General features: G+C 41.8%; 2 protein-coding genes across 2 annotated transcripts; one reads left to right on the forward strand and one right to left on the reverse strand.

The window, feature by feature from the left end:
- The first annotated feature begins 86 nt into the window (after positions 1-86).
- Positions 87-3,400, forward strand: LOC109859260 (DNA-directed RNA polymerase I subunit RPA43-like). The gene is made up of 3 exons (XM_020437324.1): positions 87-415; positions 657-799; positions 897-3,400. Exons 1-3 carry the CDS (start codon positions 225-227, stop codon positions 2,273-2,275), a joined length of 1,713 nt encoding a protein of 570 aa, XP_020292913.1. The 5' UTR covers positions 87-224; the 3' UTR covers positions 2,276-3,400.
- A 1,419-nt stretch (positions 3,401-4,819) lies between these two features.
- Positions 4,820-21,559, reverse strand: LOC109859272 (aryl hydrocarbon receptor nuclear translocator-like protein 1). Its single transcript, XM_020437363.1, has 14 exons — positions 21,102-21,559; positions 17,512-17,973; positions 15,457-15,528; positions 13,366-13,603; positions 10,968-11,075; positions 9,340-9,457; positions 8,461-8,643; positions 7,433-7,679; positions 7,113-7,251; positions 6,776-6,894; positions 6,603-6,679; positions 6,028-6,188; positions 5,778-5,946; positions 4,820-5,215 (listed from the first exon to the last, which is right to left on the reverse strand). Exons 1-14 carry the CDS (start codon positions 21,368-21,370, stop codon positions 5,031-5,033), a joined length of 2,547 nt encoding a protein of 848 aa, XP_020292952.1. The 5' UTR covers positions 21,371-21,559; the 3' UTR covers positions 4,820-5,030.
- Between the last annotated feature and the right edge of the window lie 1,233 nt (positions 21,560-22,792).

Genomic DNA, 22,792 nt, shown 5'->3' on the forward strand with positions numbered 1-22,792 from the left:
ATAAACTCTGAACTAGTGCAGCCAGTTCAGGTAAAAAGAACAGACCTAATTGTGAACATAGCGCTGGCGAACAGCGATAACAGCTATAAACCAGAGCCGCTCTCAGTCTTTCCTCTGGTATATATCTTTGTCGCGTGCAATATAACCTGATATAACCTTACCTAACCCTAAATTCTTCGTTTACATGTGCAATCAATGTGCGAATTATTTTTTTGAGAAGAGAAATGAAGNCTCAAACGAATCAGACAATACCGTGGTCGGGTTTGGAGCTTACCGGACTTTTGGAGGACGAAGATTCTCACGTGCATTTTGTGAGAATGACAAAGCATATAGCCCTACATCCTTACCACTTAAACAACATCCAACAGGGTGTGAATCAGATTTTAAATTCGTTGTTACACACCTACGACAGAGAGTATGTATTACAGCTGACACAGTTGTCTATAACATATTTTATAGTTGTATTTTATATTTTATTTTCTGTTTGTTTTTCTNTTTACAAAGAGAGAAAATATGGTGTAGAAAATTTAAACATATTAGTATATACATGTTCCACTGTTTTGTGACTGATGTATATGATAATGATATAATATATTTACCAGCCAGACAATTTGATGGTGGAGAATTATAAAAATGTGACAATTCATTGTTTCTAGATTGAAAGGATTTGTGTTGACGTATAAAAATCCAAAACTGATCAGTAATCTTACAGAAGTACGTTTTGACTCTCCCTTTGTTCACATTGACGTTGACACAGAGTTTTATCTGTTTCGTCCATTGGTGGGATCCTATGTGAAAGGTGATTCTGATTATTCTTTGTTGTATTTAGTAGCGGTATTATTTGTTGCAACTTGATGTTTTTGAACATAATTACGATACTTGTTAAAAATTTACAGGCACAGTGAACAAGAAGGGACTGGATTATATTGTTGTTTTGGTGAATAAAATGTATACAATATCTGTACCAAAACCAGACGATGCCGATGAATGGTTGGGCGACTTGATAGAAGTTGGTCAGGAAGTTAGATGTTGTATAAATCATATAGATTACATGTGCAGACCTCCTTTCATTTGCGCCACTTTACAGTCTGACTATTCGCAAGGATGCAGAATAAACATCAATAATGTTTATGAGATGAGTAACGGGATTGAAAACAATTCGGAGTCCACGTCACAGTTCGATTGGCCGCAAGAGCGCAAGATAAATATCAATGATTATGTTGTTGAAAATTACAATACAATGAACGATGCAAATGTTGAAGTGGAGGAAGTAGCCAACGTAAAAATCAAAGTTGAAAAGATGTCCTCTCCAACGGAGGACGAAGTTCTTTCCGACAGAGAGCGATATAGTTCGCGGAAGAAAAAGAAGCGTCGTAAGTCCGACGAAGACGTTATTAAAGATAAAAACGAAGGTATTGTAAAATTTGAGCACGACGAATCTCTTTCTGACGGGGAGCAAAAGAAACACGAGAAAAGTCGCAAATCCAACGAGGACGTCTTCAAAGACCAAAGTAAAAATACTTTAAAATCCGAGCGCGACAAATTTCATCTCGACGAAGAGCGTGACAGTCAGCCAAGGAAACGGAAAAGGAGTCATAGATCCGACGAAGATAACTGTGAGGACGAAAGTGAACGTATTGTAAAATCCGATCACGAAGCTCTTTCCGACAGAGAGCGAGACGGTCGGCGAAAGAAACGGAAAAAAAATCATAAATCTAACGAAGACGTATGTGAGGATGAAAGTGAACGTACTGTAAAATCTGAGCACGACGAGGCTCTTACCGACAAAGAGCGAAAGAAACGGAAAAAAAATCATAAATCTAACAAAGACGTATGTGAGGATGAAAGTGAACGTACTGTAAAATCCGAGCACGACGAGGCTCTTACCGACAAAGAGCGAAAGAAACGGAAAAGGAGTCTCAAATCCGACGACGAGGATGTTAATGAAGACAAAAGTGAAAAAAATATTGTAAAATCCGAGCACGACAAAGTTCGTCTCAACGGAGAGCGAGACGGTCATCGAAAGAAACAGAAAAGAAATTCCGACGAGGATGTCTTTGAAGACAAAAGTGAAAGTATTCTAAAATCCGAGTTCACCAACAACAAAGTTCTTCCCGAGCGAGACAATCAGCAAAAGAAACAAAAACGGAATCGTAAATTCGATGAGAACGTTTTTGAAGACGAGAGCAAAAGTACTGTAAAATCCGAGCACTCTAGTAGCGAGATTAACAATGTGAAGATTAAACAGGAAAAGTTCAGTGAGGTAGAAAATTGAAAAAAAAAAAAATAAATAAATGACACAATTTTTATAATAAAACACAGTTTTATTATAAAAACCTTTTATTACTCTTTTTTTAATTTATTTTTTAAAAGTTCAAAGAGCAAAAGATGTGCTTTTTATATTCCTCCGGTCTTTTTTTTTCACGGATTTCAAGTTTCAAATTTGAACAAATTACATGTGTCATCCCTCTCATTCCACTTCCCCCCGTGTACGTTTGTTCACTCTGTATCGCACTTTCTCTCAACCTCCCGTCCCGAAACTTAGCGTCATACTACGTGCAAACTAAAGACCAAGAAAAAAAAAGACGTTCTCTTTCCTTTTCCAAATTGTATATATCCACTTTTCTCAAAATCGAAGCAAAAAAAGGTAAAGTTCCTCGAGTTAGAGTTCGTGCGTTCATTCTGATTGAATTTCTAGTTGAATCAAAAATAAGTAGAACAGAGAATTGACCACATTTGGGAGACAATTGCGAATCGTTATTGTGTAAGATAGAAAAAAAAAAAACAGATGTGGGAAGAATTAATTTTTAAGAAATTATTTTTACAAACGAATTACCTACAAATATATATATATGTATGTATATAATATCTTATACAATTTAAAATAAATATGTATATTTGACGCGCTATCACGCGTCTCTCCGATATAAATATTCTTTTCAACGGAGAAAAGACAAATGGCGAAAAACAAAAACGATAAAGGACTGAACCTAGTGTAGGTTTTTCACTTAATTTTAATATCGAACAATTAGATTATACAGCAGTGTGTATCACCTACATCATGTCATTTATACATTTACTGGTTTTTTCTTGTTTTTTTTTTTTTTTTATCATATCTCATGGATGAAACAAAAATGATGATGTTGACGTATGTAGCTCGAAGAGGCTCGGATTGCGCGTTTGTGTGTGTTTTTTTTTTTGTTCAGAGAAGACAAAAAATTATATAATACGAAACATAAAAACAGTTTTATTGATACGTACAAATTATCTTAACGTACACACGTCGTAGTCCGCGAGTCGGTCTCTTAGACACTTAAAGCTCTGAAACTTTTTTTTTTTTTCGGAAAAAGCTGTGTTATCGTCTCGATCACTTTTGTCTACAAAAATTGACGATTTTCTGGTTTTAGCTTTTGTTATCCGTCTAATCGGACATTTTTAGCGAGATACAAGCGTCTATAATGTGCCTGGTGAGTTCAAGCATGTCGATTACACGATGAGTAATTAATTGAACACACTTATAACAACGAGTTTGTACTTGGCGGATATTAATATCCAAAGTGATTTGTACATCAATAGCTCATATCCGCGAGTATACGATATATATGTCAGATAATACAATATAAATATATATATATATATATATATATATATATATATATGTATTGTATTATCTGACAATTGTTTTGTCATTGGTGCACATTGCGAGATTTTGCCAACTGAAATTATTTTGATTCGTACCGAGAGAAATGATCGATGTATCGAGATGTTTTGTTTAAACACTTGTCGCATGTTTGTAAATATTGAATAATAAATAAAGCAAATCGTGTCATTTTTATACATTAGCTTTTTGTCACGTTTCACTTTGCGTTTCCAGCAAATACGTAAAATATTATACGATATGATTTTTGCGATATGCGATACAGAACGGTTGAAATAAAAAAAAATCTACGGAGAAAAGATTGCTGGACCGGAAACGACTGGATTATGTAATTCGACCAATATCCTAAGAAGGAAAATGGTAATAAATAATAAATTGAAAACATTTGCACATGATTTATCTCGCTCTCTTTCGAGAACAAATTTTTACAAACAAAAGATTCGAGAGTTTCGAGAGCGTTTGTCACTTGTCATTTTTTTATTCTTGTATGTACTTTGTTGTTGGTAACTAACGGTTGTGTTGTTTGGTAGCTGTTGTATTTAAGAAACAAATTTCAAAAAGAAGTTTATACAAGAGAGTCGCTGGTTTTACTTTAATAGCCGCGGGAAGAGAACAATTATTCTGTTTGTGGAATCGCAAAAATTGACAAAAAATCGAGTTTTTTGAAGTTTGTAAACTGAAGAACATGTCTTCTTTAATTCGAACAACACGTGAACAACACCTAGAGTCTTCTCTTCTCGAAGTGGACAAATACTCACTGGCGCGGTCGACAGTTTTTCATTTTCGAGATACACGTCATTCTCGCTCTGTTAGACATGGGCGCAACCGCCGTTGTGTGAAATGCAAACGTTTTCTCACACACAACTTCTGCCACAGACATTTTGAGAGTTTAACTACATATAAATGCGCGCGCACGCACACACACACCCACACACATCCACATGTACATGTTATATCGCACATATCTATACATGTATAACGTAATATTTACACATACAACGTAATTTGTCACTGTCATATTGTCCGCACCACTTTTATCACTGCGAGAATTCGTCACAGGCGCGTGTTTCTTTCTCTTTTTTTTTTTTAACAACAACAGACAATTAAACATACATATATAAAATGATTCTCTAAATCCACAGAATTCTATTGGAAAAAAAAAAAAAAAAAAAAAAAAAAAAAAAAACAATCGATAGAGTTAAAGTTCGACCGCGTATAATTCCGTTTGCGAAACCCCTACGCAGAGAGTTCTCGTTCGATTCTTAACAAAGTCTTGTTTCTCAAGAGCACCATTTCAGCACCACGTGTGTATTTTGAACTGTTCTTTGTGAGCGACAAAACAATCGCACATCGCGGACAAAAAAAGATGCTGCTACGGTAACGGCCACGGCAGTCCGGAAAAATCCACGGGTCCGCCCAGACCCGCGTCAGCCTCCAGCAGGCTCATGATGACAGCCATCGCTGCCTCGTCATTGCCGTCGGACGGGATCGGATTCGGCGACTCGTTAATCGCGGAGCTGCCGATCATGTCCATCACGTCCTCGTCTGGTGACGCTCCTGAAAGGAGGTGAATGTTACGTTGTGCGTGATTGTCGCTGGATATATCGAGACGGCGCCGCTGATATATATATATATATATTATCTCGCGCGCTGTACATCGACAACATATACATATTACGTAGATTGTGGTTTCAGCGTAATAATAATAATAATTAAAAAAAAAAAAATCGATATCACATTAAATCATCAATGAATAAGTCAAATTCGCTCGCGTTCTATGAATAGCACAGAACAAATCGCATAAAAGTGGCCTTCGAAGCCGAGCTGAAACAAGGATGTAAAGATTTTCAGATTCAAGTAACAAATACAAGTTCTGTTGAAGAGACAATAACGGAGAAAACAGTTCTCCCATATCGGGTCTTCTCTTCGGGCAAAAAAAAAAAATTATATCGCGTCAAACCGATCGAGAGCGGTTTTGTGTGATAGCCACACGTGTGTGAGCTAGCAAAACACAAACGTCCTTCGCGTTCTTTAAATCCCCTTTTCCTCTTTTCGAATAATTTTGGCAATCGCACTACACACCAAGAAACGACTCCTTAGAGACAGTAATAGCTATGACCTTGGTCATTCGCGATGCTGCTGAGCTGCACGTTGTTCACAATGTGGTTGAACGTAGACGTGGGATTGCTGCTGCTGTTCTCACTGCCGATGCCACCCGATTGGGACACGTCAGGTATTCTCTCCGGCGACGTCGTCGTCGTCGTCGTCGCCGTCGTTGTGATTTGCGACTTCAATTAAAAACAAAAACAGAAAAACAAGTTACAAACGTCCGTCGGTCGGTTCCGGTCCCGATGAGCGCGCGAATTTACCTCGGCATTGAGCAAGCCGGCTTCCGTCGTCGGACCGGGACTGCTGCCCGAGGAGGAGTCTTCTCCGCGTCTCTGCAGATCTAGCACCTCCTCCGCTATTTGCCGGCCGATCTTACTTACCTCCACGTGACTTGAGATCAGTCTTTCTAGTCCACCGTTAACTGCGTAAGCAAATCAAGCGCGGTATCTCAATCGCTAATGATTCGTGATCACACAGAAGTATTTATTTGATGACTTGACGGTTTTCGCAATATGTTGCATTATAATAATCCGAAGATGAGGTTTTCGGGTTTTTGGAACCGCGTTATCGTAGTCATCTTCATACCGTCGTAATTCAATTCGCTTCATCAGAGTTTCGAGAGTATCAAGTTACTCTCTCTTGAAACTCCGAGTGAACTGAAATGACACTAACACGCGGTTCCAAAACCATCTTCAGGTATTACTTATTTATTTGCTCGTTAAAAAGTTTTTATAAGTAACAAGAAGATAAAATCCGATGATCCGGATAAAAAGAATGAGAAAAAAAAACGGAAAGACACAGAACAAGCGTGCGAAATTGTTCAAATCGCACTTACTCTGCGTGAAGTAATCGTAATTGCCCTGCACGCTCGAGTCCTCCGATCCGTTATTTCCGTCTGGACGCGCGTCGCAGCTGAAAAAGTCACAGAGTGCTCTTTACACAATAGTCATCGCGCGCGCGCGCGCATGTGCCGTGTGTGTGTGTGTGTGTGTGAACGTCATCGCTTACAAGATAGCGGAATTCTTGGCGATTAGGTACTCGATGTCTTTGGTCCACGGGTTTCTGAAGGACTTCCATTCGGACTGCAGCCTCACGAAGTTCCCGCTCTTGCTCCGGAACCTGTAGATCTGCGCAGAAACGATATTATAGTGCAAAAGAGCAAATCGTGTAGGTGTATTTTTCTTACTGCGATTAACATTGTTTGAGACACGAATTATGTTTAAGCGCGGCCAATTAATAAAAATAACAAATAAATCTTCAAAAAATATCGACAATCACTCTGGTGAAGAACGGGAGGGAAGAGGGAAGGGCGGCTCGCGTTGCGATCGAGTGTGTTTCATCTTACCTGTGTGGTGACGCGCTCGAACGTCTGCAACGCCGCTTTGTGGGACTCCGCCAGACGAGGGATGTCGTCGTGATGATAGTATTCGTACATACTGGTGCCCAGCAGTTCCTGAGGTAGAAAGCCCAATACTGGAGTAGCTCTAAACGACGAGAGAAAGATCATCCCTCTCAAGAATCAAGAGTCCAAGTCCGACATCAAATCCGCGCGCGTATAAAAGTTTGCGGGTGTAAAAAAACGAGCGTTTCAAAAACCCCGAATCTCCGTTAAAAAAAAAAACGTCAAATGTAACGACGTGTCGCGACGCGATATAATATACCGACCTTTGGTCCGCGAAGAGAAATTTGCCGTCCATCGCGTGTCGCGAGATGAATTGTATTGGCCGCAACTGGGGCTTTCTCGATGATAAAGCGGCAGTCGATATCGCCGTTTGAATTCGGCCGACCGCGACCAAGCAGGACAGATTGCAGGCCTCGCCGTCGGCCTCGCCCTCCTGCTCCTCGACGCCGATCTTCGCGGGCGCCCAGGACTTCAGATAACCGGTGCATTGAATCACGCAGTATTTCCAATCTGAAACACACACACCGGAGGAAAATGCGCAGGTTCTCTCGTCGGGTTTGAATTCGCAATTTTTATAAATATCTACAAACTAACGTTATATATATATCTTTTTACCGTGCACACACGGTTCGCTATATGTTTCGAAATAGCAAAAAAAAAAAGAAAAACACCAAAAGATAGTCGAGACTCTGTGATTGCTGGCGAGATATTTGACGATGAGGATATCGATAGTCGCGCGATATCTCCTTTCACACACCGGTCGTTTTCTGTCCTCGGCACTGCAGCCTCCACTTTTCACCTGTGACGAGCCACGCGGCAAAACTCTCATACCGCGTCTTCGATCGTGCGTGCAACGATCTCTCGGTGTCCGAAAGACACGTCTATTTTTCAAATACTCGAGAATATACCTCGATGTATTTCCGCATTACGAAGCGGAAGCCTCGCTTCTTCTTCAAAGAAAATTCGAATTCCGTCGTCATTGAGGAAGACGATCGCGCGCACAAAAGTGCGAAATTCTCTCTTTCTCCCTTCGTAAAAAATATGAGGCCGATAAAAATACGATCGAAATCACGCATCCGAGGATGCGATTTAAAATGAGTCTGGCGAAATAAAAAAATTAAACAAAATTCTAAGAGAGGTTGTCTCTCTTTTTCGAAAAATATTGATCTTACAGTTGGATTTTTTTTTTTTTTTGACGCAATGACGACGGAGGTTCGATTTCTCTCATCAATCTTGCTTTCTCTCTCTTGAGATTGATTATCGAGAAATTCTGATAAATTTTCCTACTCACCTACGTTTTGCTGCTTCTTCCGCCTGTGGCAGCCGGTAGTGGCGTCCGCTTCCTCTTTCACCTGCATCTCGCCGCAAAGAACTCCGTCGACTTTGCGTTTCATTCGACAGAAGAAAGACCTTCGCGCGCCGGGGCAGAGTCGTGACACACCCTGGGGTACGTCGGTTTTCATCGGCAACATGGCTGGAAATAATATCACGATGACAGAGACGGGAGTCCAACCGTTCTTCGATTCCAATCCAATTCTCTCCGCACCGCACTTTGTTCGTTTTCCTTTCTACATTTCATCAAACGTCTCTCTTCTCGTCGTAAAAACGTGAAAATAACGACACGGCGTTGCGATGTCGCAATCTCACACCTGAGGCGTTTTTAAACATTTTAATCTTAATCTCGCGAATACTTCGCGCGACGCGTCCGAGGAATCCTGACATATCAGACCCGGTTCGGGTTTTCTTCCCTCGTTCGACCAGCCGGCGCGAAGCTTTCGTAACATATGCGGGTTTCTTCCCGTGTGTTCGCGACCAGGCTAATTCGAAAAGATGTTTATATCGACGAAGAGATAAGCTTGTGCGCGCGCGCGAGCAACAAATGCTGCCGAGCGACTGACATTTATCGAGTGAAGGTGGAAAGAGAGATGCGCGCCGAGGAATGTAAAATATAATTTGCGCTCGCGCGAAGATGATCGACGCCCTCGTGATCGTCGGCGTCGTCGTGAGGCAACGTCTCGAAAGACGGCTATTATAATTAATGGCTTCGAAAGTGGGAAGTAACTCCTCTGTAAGAAACTATCCGTGCGGGATTTGTGATTTGAACGTGGAGAAACGGCGGCGCTATGTGAAAATACAACATGTATTTTTTTTTTTTTAACGTTTTACTTACTTTTCGCGTCGATCAGCCGCTCTCGCGGACTGAGATCGGAGGACGAGAGCTGCTCCTTCACCTTGGCGACATCCTTGGGATGCAAGATGTCGAACCAACTCTGACCCAACAGGTCACCCTGCAACGGCATTAACATACTCGATACGACACAGAGTGTGTGTTTGCGCGCCTCTCCTCTCCCCCAATAGAAATAAAAAGACTAAACGTGGGACACGTACTAACGGGGCTACAATCAATCCGAATCAATTCAGTCTAATTTCTCTTCAAAAAGAGTTGTTATACACCGTTATCTTGATTTGCAATTATTAATTTTTCACATAAATTCGACTGTCAAATTTTATTTTTACCGATCGTTTTTCGCCGCAGATCAGAGATGCTCTCTCTTAACGAGGTAGATTTTGTTTCTCCAACGAGAGAAACTGCCGTATTTACTTTACTCAGCAGTTTTTTTTCATTCAATTTTTGCAAATATAGTTACTTTACGATGAAAAATTATTCAAGAATAAAATTATTCAAGAACAAAAGAACGCTAACAAGATTGCAAATTAGACTGTTATTGCGCAATGGCAGTCGCGCGCGCGCGCGTTGACATAATCGAACGTCATATAGACATTTAACAAACATTTCGGGAGATAAATTTACAATCAATAAAATGAAAAAAATATCGTGACAATTATATCCGAGCGTAGATTACGGTAGATTACTGACGTGTTGATTAATTAGCCGTTAACTTTTAGAAGACCGGCAGTTTTCCTTTAAAATGTTGATTTTTTTTTTAACGACAAATGTATGCATATATAGAACCTACGTGTAGCGCAAAGTTTCCGAGTTTGTTGCTGGTCACTGGTAGTGGCCAGAGCGGTACTCTTAAACGTATGGCCGATGTTGAAAATTTTCAAAATTTGAATTTTAGTGGTTTTAAGGGTTTTTCATATCGCTAAGTACGATTCCAATGTCAGATTATCAAAATTTTACACAGGAACAGTGTTGCCAACCTAAATGAGTTACATTCGTACATAAAAACTTTCCTTCGGCGTTACCCAGAGCTAACGGCGTGGACGTAGAAAGTTATGTAGCTTCTTTTTTGTTTAAAAACTGTTTTGTTATTTTTGTAGTTTTTAATTTTTTTCTTTTATAAATTTATTTTTGCATTGTTTTTTTATTTTTTTGTATTTTTTTAAATTTTGCTATTTATTGTTTTGAAATGGAAAAATAAAATTGTAAATAAATATATTTTAATAAAAATAAAATTATAAAATAAATAAATTTATATTTTGTGCGTAGGAATTTATGGTAATGTTTCTTTTATATGAAAATTTTCGAAACAAAAGGTGTTACGCATATAAATACATGCTTCTCAAGCATATATACATTAACATATATATGCATATACACCTATTATATATTTTTATATGCACATTAAATAGTTACCTATTTTTCTGGCCACTATAGTGGCCACTGCGGTCTTCTAAAGGTCAAAGACGCGAAGAATCACACGTGTGAATTCGCTTCTGAACGCGATCTTTCGCGTAACAAATGAGAGAGAAGTGCAAATTTATATATGAGATATAAAAGCAGACACTGGCCGTTGTTTTTTTTTTTTTTTATACCTGTCTAGTTTTCAATACCTGAGAATAATTGAGTGTTTGCAAAACGGACTCGGACACGTAGAGTATTCTCCCACGATCGCAGCCAACTACGAATACAAAGCCCTCCGCGGCCTGAAACAAGACAAGCTGCTTTCCGTTACGCTGCAGAGATTAAATATTATAATTGCGACCGCGCGCGAAGCGATCTCGCATCTCTTTTGTGTCGAATTCGTTCATCATCTGAGAAGAGAAAATTGCGTGCGAGATCACAAACTGTGCGCGTATTACTTCTACCAATGTGTGCGAATTGTGTGTCAATTTTCATTGTGAATCAATTTGTATAATTCGCGTTCGGTATCTCTCGTGCTTTGCTATACGTGAGACGATTGATAAGTATCCGAAACGACGCACGTCTAGGCTAGGCTTCTATCTACGTTTCGGATACTTATCAATCGGTTTTCTCGTAACGTTTGAAAACAAAAACGCAAGTTACGTGTTTTCGCGCCGGAAATTGACGCGCGATACACACCGCGTTTGAAAAAAAAACTATTTTTATGTGAAACATATAAGGTATTAAATTTTCCCGAGAAGATTTAGCGGCGCGGTTTTTTAACGAGACGATGCCGCGTCGAGAACCGTCGTAAAGTCGGATTGATTTGTTTTTCGTCCCGCGTGTTTATTATTATTATTCGCGACCGCATTCGAAACGCAACAAATCTTGCATATACTACGTATATAACGCGACACGCGTTATATTCGCGCGAATAATGCGCGCGACAAATGTAATTGCTCCGTTATTGCGAACCCAAGCGCCTCTAATGACTTTTTTAATGAGATCGCGACAAAATCGTCGAATTTTTTTCGTTCCCCGCGAGCGCGAAACACAAGCGTTATTATTTCTGTCAGCCGACACAGTCGCGGGACCGGGATCTTGAGAGCAATAAAACGTTACCGATTCACAATAGGGAGCTTTATATGCCGCAATTATACCGCGTTTAGAGCCGCGCGCGGCAGAGCCGATCCCGACTTGGTATGCCGGGTGTGGTCATTCACTCGCGGATATTTTCTTACGGGCGGGTGCGGGAAAGCACCTCCTCCCCTCCCCCCTCCCTCCTCCCGATAAAAGATAAACGCGCGTGTTGCGCGCGGCAACACATGACAATGAGAAATATCTGCGCGTACGGCAACACCGAGCGACGTTCGAACGCGCGCTGAGAGCGAACGAAAAGTCTTGAGGCAAGTCTCTCGAACGAGGTGAACGCGATATCGGTCGCTATAAGGAGAGCATCTGATGAACGTCTCGACTTTTCTCGGGAAGACGAGATTGACACGCGCATATTTTCAGGATATGAATTTCAATTTCTATATTCGTTTGTTTCTCTAATCGCGAGTTGACAAAACCGAAAATAATTCGACTCGTCACCGAAGTCACCTTTCTTACAAACATTCGGTAGCAAATTAGGTATAAAGTTTGCAAATTCGTAATTTTTTTCAGTCGCCCGATCATCTAAACACAAGTTCACTTGTTGTTTCAAATTAAATCGAGAGGCCTGTAACAGATAAAAAAAAAAAAACCACTTTGCCTGTTGACGCGTGTGTTCCCCGTTTCTCAGCTGGAAATTTTCCCAGACCAAATTGGCTCGGAATTACAGGCGTAGGTGAATTGGGAGCACCTGGGATATCATTATAGCGCGAATATATACTATAAATCTACATGCCTCAGACCTTTCCTTTCGCCGGCACGAGACCGAGTCTCCGAGAGAGATCAAATAAAAAAAAAAAATAAAAAAATAAAAAATCTGTGGCGGGAGAAAGGGAGTTTATACCCGCGCCGGTTTCGCTCCGCGCTCCAGAGATATCTCTCGCGTGCGAAAGGATTACAAAAGCGCGGCACCAACGCGCGGCCTCTTGTGAACCGCGCAAAAATCCACATTGTAAATGAATTTCAAGTCAAACGATACAACGAGACGTAATTCCACAGTTTAATGAACTAACTCCGGTCTCGTGATCGTTCCACTTGCTCGATTTGCCGCATATCATTGTCGCATAACTCGAATTCGCTCTCCCAGGACTAAAACTGACGTACGCGACAAAAATAAATTAATAAGCAAATCGAACTTATCGATTTCTTCACGCGACATCAGACAGTCCGGTCGGACGGTCGCGTTCGACGGAAATAAAAAAAACTCAACTGATGATTTTTATACGGAGAAATTTTTGTTTTAAATAAAATTTTTATGATAAAAAAAAGTATAGAAAAACGTGAATTTTTCAAAGTAAATGTCCGATGCGCGCAAGATAAAAAGAACGTAATTATTATTTATTTTACTTTCTTCTTCGATTATATTTTTATATTACGACAATCTCAAAACAAACACAGTTACGTTTTTTTTTTTTTTTTTGTTATAAATTACGCGAGTGCACGAGCTGAACTCACTTGAAGTATGAGCGTCTTGAGTTCCTGATCGCTGAGAAACGCGGGTTTGTAGTGACCTTCCGTGTACGAGGTAACCGCGCCGAGGATGGTCTTGAGATGCTGCACCGCCATACGCAGCACGGTCAGCTTGTCCAGCTTCCGCGACATAGCGTGGCACATCGGCACCATCGCCGACAGCTCGGTGATGTACGTGTTCATTTTGTCCCTCCTGCGTTTCTCGATCTCGCTGTGATTCTGTCTGAAAATATAAAAACGGAGACTGTAAGTATCTCACCGCCTAATTTCTCGATTAATCACAAAGTGTCGAGTCATTATTAAAAACACGTTGTTAGAGATTTATTTTTACGCCAAATGAGATAAGCCGTCCGTATATTTTGCGCTATGATTGTTTATTAAAAACAAAACGTGTAAAATGGGTTCAGGTCGCGATGTCGCTGCACGGTGTCGAATTTTGTTATTCATCACTCCCGTTTCTATCTTCTCCTCTTCGGATAAAAGTTCGAGGAATTGAAAGTCACGTGTCGTCTCGCACCGTGGCGTCCCGGTGTAAGCAAGAAACAGGATCGGGAATGTGGCCAAGTTACCGAACGACGCGTAGCGACACTAGTAACATACTCCCTGCCGTACTCACTCAGCGATTCTTTTTTTTAATTTTATTCCAGATTCGATCCACGCGCCGTGACGCTTGAATCAATGCTGATTATTAATTAGACTCGACGCGGAGAGTGTTTTTCTCATCGCGCGCTCTGTGAGCGAGCGAGCGGATTCGAGACGATGTTACGCTTCCGTTATGCGACAATCGGCGACAGTGTGTCAATTGTCAGAGAGGGGAGAGGGCGATTCAAGCCGATGCTCTTTTCAGAACGGGAGGCCACTGATCTGTCTCACAAGAATTCGCATTCATGTCGCACGCGGGGAATAAATTGCACGGCGGAAATTGTTGCGCCGTAGAAAACAAGTTTCGCCCGATTCTCTCTCTCTCTCTCTCTCTCTCTCTCTCTCTCTCTCTCTCTCTCTCTCTCTCTCTCTCTCTCTCTCTCTGTGTGTGTGTGTGTGTGTATGTGACGGACTATATGTTGTACCATAATTATATTTGATCCATGCACGTGTATCCATATCGTAACAGTTTATCGTAATATCCGCTGCTATTTTTCTACGTTTGGCCTCAACGAGTCTGCGAAACGTGTATAATTAACGAGTGTTACAAAGTTATGCATACATATTGTACATATTATAACCGTGTACGATAGAAACACAGTTTTGCCAATAAAAAAAAAAAAAATTAATCAGTTATTATGTTTAATTACATTCGATTATTATTTCATCAGTTGTTTCAAAACAACAATTTTCAAGTTTTGATATTTGATGCTTTCGCGGTGTGTTGTATTAACATTCGAAGATGTTTGTCGGGTTTGAAACCGCGTTAGTGGTCTGGTTTTATACCGTCTGATACAGGCTGCTCTTGAAACCCTGACGAAGTGAGCTGAAATGTTCGCGTCGGTATAAAAAAATAACATTAACCGCGGTTCAAACCGCGAAAAAACATCTTCGAATGTTAATTTTCAATTTTTTATACAATTTTTTACTTAATTACCAAATCTCTTTGTTAATTGATTATTAATTATTTTACTAAACTCTTTAAAATGTTTTTAAATTAACACGTATGTATGTACAAAAGGAGAGAAACATGTAAAAAAAAAACAAATATCGATTCGCGCTTTATTTCTTGATATTTATTAACAAATTTCTTGAGAATCGCGCGACGCGAAATATGCTCTAAATGCGCGTGACGTAACAAACACAACTCTTACGCGCGCAATCTCGCGACCGCCACGCGCGTCGCACACACAGCGGAAAGTATAATACATTGGATTAGTGACGTCGCTGATGAAGCCAGAGCAAAGAATCGAGATAGGTCAAGGTGGCACTCACCTTGGCAATATCTGACATAATACTACGTAATCGCTGACTGATGTTGCGTTAGCGGCGCAGAGATCGATTGAATCGCGCGACGCGGTCTTGGAAAATCGTATTTTCGATCTATGACTTATTTTATTCGAAAAACGCGCGTTTGCGATTTTTCTTACTTACTTTTTACTGTCGTCATTTGTGCGAACGGACTTGGTGTCGTCCCCCAGATCGTCCAAGAGGTCGCTCCCAACGCTGCAACAATTGTTATTATTATTATTTCATTTTGGCAAGAGAGAAAATTAAGTTACCGCATGTTGATTCGTTTAACTGACACGTCAGATTAATCGCGAGCAAACTTGCGCAATTATATTTTTCAACGCGCGTTGCAAAAGTATATCACGGAATTACAACAATCTTACGAGGTGAAAATGACGAGTATAGTTGTGATTAAATTCGCTTTGCGATCGCTCTTACGTTGATCGACTCTGTAAAGTGCGACTCCATCCGACACAGTTCGACAGTGTCCCACGACAATTTCACCCTCTTCCGCGATACTTGGTCGATTTGCACACAGGCGCGATAATCTACGTAGGGTAATTGGCGAAATCCCACCGCGGGGTTATCAAATTCGGTCCCGACATCACAGAGAAACAATTTCTTTGATACGCGCGACCTTTGCGGAGGGGTGTGTGTGTGTGTGCGGCGGGTGTTACCCCTTTGACGGCGAATTTCGCTAAGTTTCGCTCTCGCATAGAGCTTCTCCGTCTCTTTTGTATCTCGAACTCGAAAAGTCACGTGTGGGGTTTCCTGCAAGAGGAAGAGGGGAGAAAACGCTCGTCGACACAATTTCCCTTGTCGTCGCGAGAGGAGGTGCTCACCTCGGCAAACGCGAGAGACGTACGTAAAGAAATAAAAACTAAAAAAAAAAAAAAAAAAACAAACAAAACAAAGTTGCGCGCATGCATTTCAATCTCGTTCGGGGCGCGTCAATCGTGCCTTTTAGTTTTCCCGTCGTCTATATAAAGTCGCGTAAAAACCGATTACGAATCGGTTGTTGCAAAATCACGCGCTTCACTTTCGGCTCGGAAGAGAGATTCACGCGGTGAAAAAGTTCAACCGGAATGCGAACGACGACGACGATTTTGCGTGGATTTTTCAAACGACAAGCCGTTTTGTTGATAAGAGCCTCAGCCGCGTATAAATGTAGCGAAATCTCGAACGAGCAACGCGCGGCGGCGACGGCGGCGCTTGTACTACAGAAGATGATAATTTCGATCGGGTGGTTGGTCTCGCGGGAGAGAGAGAGGCAAATCTTCCGTTCTATCAATAATTATAAAGTTCACCCTTTGACGCGACGACGTCCGACGTCGGCTCTGATTGAGTAATTACTCCGAAACCGGCGCGCGCGCGTGAAACATCTCAAAACCGGATATATATCGATAAGTATGCGAGAGAGAGAGAGAGAGAGAGGAGGGAAACAAGAAAGTTGATAATAGTTGCAAGTGGCGCTGTTTGCACAACTCGCGAGATTCCGGACTTGGCTACGGGAGACACATTTGACGGGTTTCGTGTGAGCGACGCGCGCCACGACGCTAATATGTGGTTGTTTGTAATATTCCGATACGACTTCTACCTACATGGTGCGCGAAAGACACACACACACACACACATATATGCGCTAGCTGTTCTGCGGAGCCGGAAAAGCGTTTGGTTGCCACCGAATTCTTTTCTACCCGTCGTCGTTCGAGAGCGGCAGACAAAAGAAAACTGCTACACGAATGTGGCGCGAATTTCCTCTATTTTATTTTCCAGCAAGATCTTCACTCTTCCTGCCCTTTCTCGCTCGCTTTATTCAACGATGCAAATGCCAAGAGACTGCGATAGAATTTTCTCTTTAGCTTCATTCTAAATACAAATCAGTTCGGTAATATATCAAACCTCTCGCACATTTGTTTTTACGTGTTATAACGCACGTATCTCGCGAAAAACAATAATTATTTAAATAACGGAAAGAAATTTTTATAATATTGTGAAAATTTATTATCGATTTGTTAACGATATAACAACGCAACGCATTGATGACGCAAACAAGATGGGATTTGGAGATCTATCGCGAATTAGATCGTTGAAATCGATTCGTTCTTGAGTTCTTCTCAAATGTGTGAACGACTAGATCTACAGACAGACATTAGATATCTAAGACATGTCATATAATATTATAATGAATGAACTTACTGGCAGGAAAGCTTCCGTTTTCTAGAGACCGGCGCGAACTCGTCCGAGGTGTCGGTTGCCGGTTCATGGCTAGGAGTGGTGGACGTGCTACGATGATGCCGATGATGATGATGGTGATGATGATGATGGTGATAATGATGGCCGGAGGCGGGTGCCTGCTGGTCGGGGACCATCGTCGGGGGTGTCTCCATGTGCTGGGGCGGTTCAGCCCCCGTTACAACCTGTGGGATGGTGGCGGTGCCGCTGGTGGTGGTGGTGGTGGTAGTTGCGGTAGTCGTGCTCGGGCTGTTGGGGGTGGCGGCGGTGGTGGTAGTGATGGTGGTGGTGCTGGCGCTGCTGCTGCTGGCGGGGGTTGGAGTCGGGGCGAGACCTTCGCCACCACCCCCCGCCGAGGCGGCAGTTAACTCTCCCACCCCGGAACCCGTGCCTATCTCGCAAAAATAAACCGTGGAGCACGAACTTCTGAAAGTAAGTAGTTTTTGCGATCGACGAATCAGACTTCTATAAATTGTTGCAAACGCGTATGAAAGACAGATCAACAGAACAAATTATAGCGTCTCGCGTTGATCTGAAGAAGCATTGTGTCATAACACATATATCCAAGTTAAATTGTAATACATGACAATAACAACAACATTAAAAAAATTATCACACAACTGACATCGGGAGAAAGAAAAACACATCTAATTTCGTAATACAATACGAGTTCGATCCAAGTGTCTCACTTGCAATATTGTTATGTTCGAATTAAAAAAAACGCTAGTTAATTGATCAACGAGCTAAAGAAACAAGGGAAAGTTACGCGATCGCACAAATATGAGTGATACGTTTTATACACGCGCGCGCACAGTAATCATACGTGTGTTGATAAATGTGTAATAGCAGATCCGGGAGTACTGAACTATCGTCATCGACCTTATACGATCTACTCTCCTTCGAGAGAGCCGATATCGATCCAATCTCTCGATTTGTCTTGCTCGTTTGATCGCACATAAGGCTTTTCACCGTACATCGATTATAAATCTCGATCGCGTTATCTTGTCTCGTCAATCGCGCGGTTAACAAGTTTAAACGCGCTACAAATACGCGTTTTATATCGTGCGTGTGCTGCTTCGAACTCTCTAAATGCATCTTCCGACATTTTTTATGTCTCACGACTTTCCTCTTGTTCCATTAAAGAGACTATATTTAGAAATTATTTTTAAAGATATAAGATTTAAAGATAATTTTAATTTTTAAACAATATTATGACTTAAGGGTCGTTGAAATTAATAACAAGAAATATATAAGGCCTTACGAGCCATTCGCAGGATGTTTGAGCGGAAACTGTACGTGTATATATATATATATATATACACATGTAACAAATTCAACTTGTAAATTTTTACAAGTGAGTGTTTTTTGAATTGAAATATCAATTCTTAATTGGCAAATGAAAAAGGTCATATTGAGCCAAAAAAAATATTAATATAATAATATAATGATTTAATGATTAACGCTTTAACATAAGTAATATAAAAAATACGCAAAATATTTCGACTCTAACTGGAGTCTTCTTCAATCAATTCTTAAATTCATACGGGAATGTATATATATATATATATATGTATACACGCACAGTTTCCGCTCAAACATCCTGCGAATGGCTCGTAAGGCCTTATATATTTCTTGTTATTTTAATTTTTTTCGTATTTTTTGAAGTTTTTAAAATTGGTTTTAATTTTTTTCACATCTTCAACATTTCTCCGGAATATCTCGTCATTTCTCTAAATAACAGCAAAAAAATATATGCGACCGATTAATGCGAGTGGATTTTTTTTTTGTTTCTAAGACGCGACGCTCGCGCGCGTCATTTCGTTCTCAATAGAGATTTTCTCCGCATTTTTTTTCTTAAAAACAAAAAAACAACTGCGGAAGATCAAGGTCTGACGACTACCTCGCACCATCAGCGCGATACAAACAGTTCCGTTTATCATATGATGTAATGCGCGCGCAAGCGATTTACAATAATTTTAATTATTTCGCAAACAAACGACAACACACGACGGCGCGCGCGCGACACGTCATGTTACGCGATGCGACAGGTGGATAAGCTCGCGCGCATATCCGATGCTCTCTCTCTCTCTCTCTCTCTCTCTCTCTCTCTCCGTCTCGGCTAATTAGCCTCTTAATCCGAAATTAATTAATTTGACGTGAAAAAAAAAAACTTTCAAAGCTTACCTGTTTTTTTTTTTGCGAAACTTCACCAAAAACGACGTACACCGCGACACAATTTTCGTTCCGACAAGTCATTCTACGTGTCTTTGAACGTTTCTTTTGTTTCGTACAGACAGTTATGTAACAAATATGATTTGTGTTCGATCAAAACTGTTCAAGCACTTTCGGAACATCTGTCCACGCTCTTATTAAAATAATTAACTTGATTCCGCGTGCGTTTATTTCCGATCCCCAGATAAAAGACGATAAATAAACATTTTTCTGTAATCACGATTTGACGTAATCATATATTTGCTGGAACTATTTTGCATGCGTATGAATTATAAAATGTTTAAACATTATGCAGGTGGTCGATTCAAGAGGATTCGTCTAATCGACTAGTCAACACGCGCTTGACGCGTAAAAAAACCAGCGCTTATCGCTGAATCGCGGTGTTAAGGATCTATTGCGCAATGCGTCGTCGCGCGCACAAAATGTCTGAGAATGCAGCGCGTGTTTCCGCAATGTTCCGAAAAGACATGAAAAGAGAACAACTCCCTTAGGGGGAGAGTCTCCAAAAGGGGCACCTTTTCACATCATTTCGAGCTAACTAATCGGACAGACGGGAGTCAAGTAAAGAGAAAACTGGAGAGCGATTATCGATCAGATATTTGTGCTCTTGCACAAACAACGCCATTTAAATATTAATACGCGTTTGCGATTTAATGCACTACCGTGCGCCGATCTGTGTGAGTTAATTTGGACTCGTTAGAGCGTGAAACCGTTGAATACCGGCGATGACCGGCGCTTGTTATCTTACAACACGTCGTGTTTTTTTTTTTACACGCGGATCTGTTTCTGTGTCTGAGAAAAACATCCTATCGCGAACTTTTTTTTTACCCCCGCAATTTTCTTTTTTTTTTTTTTTTTTTTTTTTTTTTTTTTTTTTAAGACCTGACTGACTCGAGTCCGATTTGCAATTGCGCAAATGAAATATCCGGATGCGATATCCTGCACGTTTCGTGAGCGTACCGATATACCTAACCAGTTTCCGAGTGATTTCAAGTAATACCTCACTCGGTAAACTCGGTTGTTGACAACCGCGCGGTCGTAATTCCAAAGCGGATTCGACGCGCGGCGTCGACAGGTTGGTTTGCTTGATTGTCATCGATCACGCGCGCATGCAAACTATGACGTAATATACATATATGCACATGTAACACATATGCGACGCTAGAACGCTAGTTTTCAAGTTTTTTTTTTTTTTTAGTTCTAAACGACGATATTACGACGAGCGATACACATCCGTCAACAGTCAATTAAACTAAAAACGATCCTCTCTTTTTTTGTTTTGTCACAAAACTATATACGTCACGATCACATGCGGAACTTACTCCTGCACGGGCGGGAGATTGTAGTAATCATGCTGGCGTTGCTGCTGGCTGCTGTTGTTCGGCTGGTTACGCTGCTGCTGCTGATGATGATGGTAGAGCTGCGCGGCGGACGAGGCGATCTGCATGCAGGCGTGCTCCCGATGATGTAGGCGCGGCTGAAGCTCCTCCAGCGAGATGAACTCCCGCGGCTCCTGGCTCGTCGTCGTCGTCGTCGCCGCCGCCGAGTGCAGGAGCTGCGTGTAGCCCTGTGCCATCTCCTGCGCCACCATTTCCTCTTGACCTGTCGCGGTTCCGGACTCGCGAAACTGCAGGAGATCATCCAATTCCGACGGATGTTGCTGTTGCTGTTGCTGCAGCTGGTCGCGATGGTGATGATGATGATGATGATGATGGTGGTGATGACGATGTCGTTGTTGCTGTTGCTGCTGCTGGTGATGATAGTGGAGAATGCGATCGTTCACGCAGGCGCCCTCGCCCGCGGCCGCGACCATCGCGTCGTCATTCTCGACGACGTCCGCACCGCTGCCGTTGTCCGACAGTAAACCACCCTCGTCTGGAGAACGACAGAGAACCGGATATTTCCTTCTGGGAGAAGGACTCCACCGTGGACTCGCGCGGGAGAAACGCGCGGGAGAGAAGCGCTCGCGACGTGCGGAAGATGTGCGGAAATGCAGCGCGGCTGATTTTTTTTTTCCTATATATTTTATAATTCTCGATCTCGCTCCCAAAGATAAAAAGATTCTCGAGAGAGAGAGAGAGAGAGAGAGAGAGAGAGAGAGAGAGAGAGAGAGAGATCAAGGAGAAATCAATTTTTTGAGAAGACCACGTCGATCACGCCACAATCGGCAAGTGTTTTTTTTTGTTATCGGATCGAGAAAATCAGATCGATAAGAATTTTCTTTCCGCGCAATTTCGCTGCGTCGTCGGTGAAAATGTGGGTAAAACGTATGCGCGCGTATAATGGGGCACGTGGACGCAAACGCAACGCGCAGAAAGCTCGCTCCTGTTTTTCTTTTCAAGCGCGTGTGTTATTGGGTCTCTCCTTACGTGACTCGAGACCGAGAGAGAAAGATCGGTGCGCGTATACGCGCGCGGCGCGGTAATCCGTCCATATGCGCTTTGTCGCGCCGCGCGAGAAATTTGCGTAATTCAAAGCCACGATGGAGAGACGCACACACACACACACACACACACACACACTATCGGCAATCATCTAGCCGAGAGCGCGGCATGAAATTATTGTTCACTTAGACGCGGCGACCCGGCGATGCAAAACGCGCGACAATTTCCAAACCGGCAGTTTACGCGGCGGGATTTAATTTCCAATGCACCGAGCGCTGCGATTCACGCGCGCGTTTCCTTCTTTTTTTTTTTTTTCGTTTTGTCACGAGGACGTTTTTTGCCGAGTACGGAAACGAAAAGAAATCGCGCGCTCTCTTTTTTTTTTGTCGCTCGATCCTCGCGCAAGTCACTTTCGCCGAATATATAATCTCGAGGTGTGATCGCGGGAGATGAACCGCGTCAGAAAAATCAGCCGCGTGTATCACACGCGACGATACATATCGACGACCTTGAGAGTGGACAGAGCGCGCGACCCAATGTCACGATTGTGTGCGAATGCGGCGGGGAGGGGGGCACACGGATATCATCGGACAACTCGCGCGACTCTTGGAATGCGCGCGAACGACCAC

Source organism: Pseudomyrmex gracilis, unplaced genomic scaffold, assembly GCF_002006095.1.
Source record: "Pseudomyrmex gracilis isolate BER0280 unplaced genomic scaffold, ASM200609v1 scaffold_252, whole genome shotgun sequence".
NCBI classification, from domain to species: Eukaryota; Metazoa; Arthropoda; class Insecta; order Hymenoptera; family Formicidae; genus Pseudomyrmex; species Pseudomyrmex gracilis.